The sequence below is a fragment of the Capsicum annuum genome, chromosome 5 (assembly GCF_002878395.1).
Source record: "Capsicum annuum cultivar UCD-10X-F1 chromosome 5, UCD10Xv1.1, whole genome shotgun sequence".
NCBI lineage: Eukaryota > Viridiplantae > Streptophyta > Magnoliopsida > Solanales > Solanaceae > Capsicum > Capsicum annuum.
In genome coordinates, this window is record NC_061115.1 from 51,261,225 (window position 1) to 51,265,910 (window position 4,686).

General features: G+C 35.8%; 1 protein-coding gene across 1 annotated transcript; it reads right to left on the reverse strand.

Moving 5' to 3' along the window:
- Nucleotides 1-2,293: 2,293 nt before the first annotated feature.
- LOC124898491 (secreted RxLR effector protein 161-like) lies at nt 2,294-3,022 on the reverse strand. The gene is made up of 2 exons (XM_047412132.1): nt 2,563-3,022; nt 2,294-2,481 (listed from the first exon to the last, which is right to left on the reverse strand). The coding sequence occupies exons 1-2, from the start codon at nt 3,020-3,022 to the stop codon at nt 2,294-2,296; spliced, it is 648 nt and encodes a 215-aa protein (XP_047268088.1).
- Between the last annotated feature and the right edge of the window lie 1,664 nt (nt 3,023-4,686).

The following is a 4,686-nucleotide window of genomic DNA, read 5'->3' on the forward strand; positions in this document are numbered from 1 at the left end:
TCTTGTGGCAAATAATCTTTTATATTATGACTTGTTGGAATACGATCCTTTTTATGTGATGAGTCATAATTCTTTAAATCTTGGTGATTGTAAGGTTAAAAAGATATTTGCTACTAGTGATGAGAAAATACATGACTATTATGATACTAGTGATCAAATACCTGTTTGTTGAACCTATTCATAATTTCTTGTTGGTGAATTTGAGCAATTAGTTAGAATTTGATCGAAATTCTTTTGAAATTAAAAGGTTCTTCAAACCTTCTTGAAAATTAATATGCTTTTGTGAGTAAATTTTATGTGAAAAATATTTGAGAAGTGTAATTGTGGATGCTTGGCTATATCATAAAAATATTCAATTTAATGCATATTCTATGGATCTTATGTCGTCTTTGACAAGCACATTAAAGTACTTTATTGATAGAGCTAAATTGGAGAGGCACATATTTCATTCCCTATGTCATCTATACGTGAATTTTGTTGTGCTCATACAAGGAAGAAAATTTTCTATTGGGATGATGATGTCCACATGCTTTATAAAGTTGTATTTATACATGCAAGAATTAATTGGTTTAAGTTGATGGATGTTCACTTTCTTGTTTTGTTCCTACATTGTTGCTTTCAAGTAATGAATTTTGTTTACTATTGTATGTTTTTTTTATTTTGCGAGATTTCAATTGAGGATGAATTATATTCAAGAAGAGGGAAATGATAGCATCTAGGCTGGCCCACTCGCATTAAGATTGATAGGTTTCAGTGTGAATTAAGAAGATGCTTATAATGAAAGAAGAGCCCAAGAATGAGTCGAAGATTATAGAGAAATATTTCATAATTCACAGGTCCAAGCCCAAACGAAAAAGATTGAGCCTATATAGGTTTTGGTTAATTTCTAAAACTTTTGATTTCCTAATTTAAATTTTTCTAGTTTAAAAGTTACCTAATTTAAAAATTTCCTAGTTTAAAGTGTCCTAGTGTAAAAGTTTTCTAGTTTAAAGTTTCCTAGATTTATTTATTTTCATAAAAATAGAATTCGAATCACATGCTATTTGAAATGGATTTTTTCTGTCTATATATAGGGATGAATTTTGTTATTTTCAATTAGACAACATGACATTTAATAATATTTGAGAGGTTTCTCTTCTTTACATCTTTGTGTGTGGTGACTTTGGATTTATCTTGCAACTCTGTAAAAATGATTCTTTAGGAGGTAAGATTAATTTTAAATTTGATATTTTTGGTTTCTATTAAAGTTAATTAAAGAAAGTGATTATTCTTATACTAATTGTTGTCTTTAGTTTTTTTCGAATAGGGGTCTAGATCACTTTTGGTTGAAGTTCTTGAATTGATTCTATTAGTATTATAATTAGTCTTAATCCGCTAATTTTAAATACTAAGATTAATTAGGGTTCTTAGCACTTAATTAGGGCAGAGGACTAGGGCCAGTTTGGGTCGCTAGTGTAGGGAATTACTTGGTGGGGGTTTTATTCCTGTTATGATTCCGTGTTCCGTGTTCCATGTTTTATTACGAATCTGTGTGCTTCCCTCTGCTTTCCTCTGTTTTATATTACTTATGGGTGCCGTATTTATGTTATGTAATCTGCGTCTGTGCTTTACTATGTGTTTGTGTGGTATCTCGTGCCTTGAGCCGGGGGTCTATCGGAAACAGTCTTTCTACTTCTTTAGAGGTAGAGGTATGGACTGCATACCCCCCCCCCAGACCCCACTAGGTGGGAATACACTGGGTTTGTTGTTGTTGTTGTATTCTCAAATTGCACCTATCTTTAATTTCTTATACTTAATCTTAATATTTTCGCCTCCACATTATTATCTTATTTATTCAAGCAACCCGATTCTTATCAAATAACCTCATCCTATGCATCGTATTCGTTATTAGTTTATCAATAGATAAATAAAAGGATAATATAGGAAAATAGAGATTGTTATGCATTGAACACCGAACATCTCAGGATCGAACACCGACACTTGAGAAAATTACTAAGCCGAGACCTCAAGAAAATAAACAAGAAAAGATGTTATAGAGAAAAAAGAGAAGTAAGCAATAGATAAGCTTGTATTACTTGGTACATCTTACACAATGAATTTAAAGCCTAGTTATAGGCAAATGACTACACAAGTATATGGACACACATTTGCTACGTGTACCATATATTTACACCACACATTTATTTTATTATTATATTAACTACCACTTGCACGTTGGACACCATTATTTATTGGGTTTGTATTCTTAGCACTCCCCCTCAAACCCAACTTCCATCTTAGTCTTCATTCCTAGCTAATAAGAGAAACTATCGAGCTTGTTGCCACTCAAGCCTTTTGTGAACAGGTCTGCAACTTGATCTTCTGTTTTGACCTGCACCATTTGTATTTCTTCTTTAAGAACCTTTTCACGGAGAAAATGGTAATGCACCTCCACGTGTTTGGTCCTTACGTGGAACACCGGATTCTCCGCTAAACGTATTGCTGATTGGTTATCTCAATACAAAGGAATTGCATACTCCATTAGTTGATGCAAATCCTTCAAAAGTTGGGAAAGCCAAGTACTTTCCTGAGCTGCCATTGCCGTTGCTCGGTACTCTGCTTCTGTTGTTGACAACGAGACAATTGGTTGCCTTCTGCTACACCAAGAAATTGCTCCAGATCCAAGCATAAACATATACCCTGTTGTTGAACATCGAGTATCATGATCACCAGCATAGTTAGCATCAGAGTAGGCAGCTAATTTGAAATCTCCACCTTTCTTGTACATGATGCCATAGTCAAGCGTACCCTTGATATATCTCAAAATCCTTCGAACTGATTCCAAGTGAGGGTTCTTCGGATTTTGCATGTATCGACTCATCACCTTAGCTGCAAATGAAATGTCGGGTCTCATAAGTGTTAAGTAGATCAAACTTCCGACCAATTGTCGATACATAGTAGCATCTTCCAAGTCCTTCCCTTCATGAGCACACATTTTGACATTCTGCTCAATTGGAGTTGAAATCGGCTTGCAGTTAGTCATTCTAAAATTTTCAACAAATATTTGGAATACTTTTTCTAGTGTAGAAAAATTCCTTCTTCAGTATGATCAACCTCTAAGCTGAGGAAATGCTTGAGTTGACCTAATTCTTTCATCTGGAATCGAATAGATAAGTTCTCCTTTGTTTGAAGGATTTCATCTTCACAATCTCCCGTAATGATCAAATCATCGACATATACTAGTACTATAGCTAGTTTTCCTCCATTGGCTTTGGCAAACAAACTAGGATCTGCAGGTGCCACTGAGTAACCACTATGCATAAGAAATTCAGCAATCTTACCATACTAAGCTCTCGGTGCTTATTTCAACCCATAAAGCGCTCTCCGAAGCTTACAAACATATTCAATATGGTCTTGACTCTGAAAACCCATCGGATGGTCCATGTAAATCTCCCGATCTAACTCTCCATGCAGAAATGCGTTCTTCACATCCATCTGTCATAGGTTCCAATCCTTACTAGCTACTAGAGCCAGTAGGACACACATGGTTGTGAGCTTTGCCACCGGGCTAAACATTTCATCATAATTTAGCCCATATTGTTGATAGAATCCTCGAGCTACCATTCGAGACTTGTGTCTCTCAATCGATGCATCTGTACGACGTTTTATCTTGTGAACCCACTTGTAGGAGATAGGTTTCATATCTCTTGACTTTGGAACAAGATCCCAAGTGTGATTTTGTTCAAGAGAAGCAATCTCGTCTTTCATTGCTTTGGTCCATTCTGGCTTTTGAGATGCTTCTTCAAATGTCTCCGGGTCTTTTGAATCCACCTCCTCCAATATAGCAGCATTAACATATTTTGGATTCGGCTTCGGAACTCTTGTTGATCTTCTAAGTGGAGTTGGTTCTTCCACTTCACAAGGTTTACCATCTTCGCTTGGATGATGGTATACACCGGTTTGCCATGGATTCTGAGTTGTACCTTCTTCGACATCTCCACTATCATCAACGACATCAGTTTCACCTAGACTCAGCTGAATTTGTGAAGACTGTAATTCATTTTTCAGAGTATCTGAGTCTGGAAATGTCTCCTTATCTGAGGACCACCATAAAGAAGCTTTATGAAATACTACATTTCAGGATATATAGCATTTTCCCATTATAGGATCACAACATCTCTACCCTTTTCTCTGACTATTGTAGCCAACAAAGATATACCTTACAACTTTCTTGTCCATTTTGCTACGTAAGTGATCAGGCACAAATACATAGCATACACATCTAAAAACTCAAAAATAGCTAACTGTAGACTTCATGTTCCATAGCTTTTCAAAGGGTGAAAGGAAATGTAACTTTTGTTGAGGAAGCCTATTGATTACATAGGCTGCAGTTCTCATCGCTTCTGCCCAAAAACGTCCCGGTACATTTCTTGCATGAAGCATACTTCGACATATTTCTGTCAGGTGCCTATTCTTTCTTTCTGCAACACCATTTTGTTGTGGAGTGTTCACACATGTGAACTGATGGCGTATTCAACACTCCTGAAGAAAGTTAGAAAACTTATCTGAAGTATATTCTCCCCCATTATCGGTGCGTAGACATCCAATGCCTTTGTTGACCTCTGCTTCTGAAACCTTTTTAAATTCTTTGAATTTTAATAGAGTCTTCGATTTTTCCTTCATAAAATAAACCCACACATATCTGGA

Coding starts and splice junctions, on each gene's coding strand:
- LOC124898491 (XM_047412132.1), bottom strand. CDS start 3,022: ATGACTAACTGCAAGCCGATTTCAACTCCAATTGAGCAGAATGTCAAA. Junction 2,482..2,562: donor GGCAATGGCAGCTCAGGAAA/GTACTTGGCTTT, acceptor ATAACCAATCAG/CAATACGTTTAGCGGAGAAT.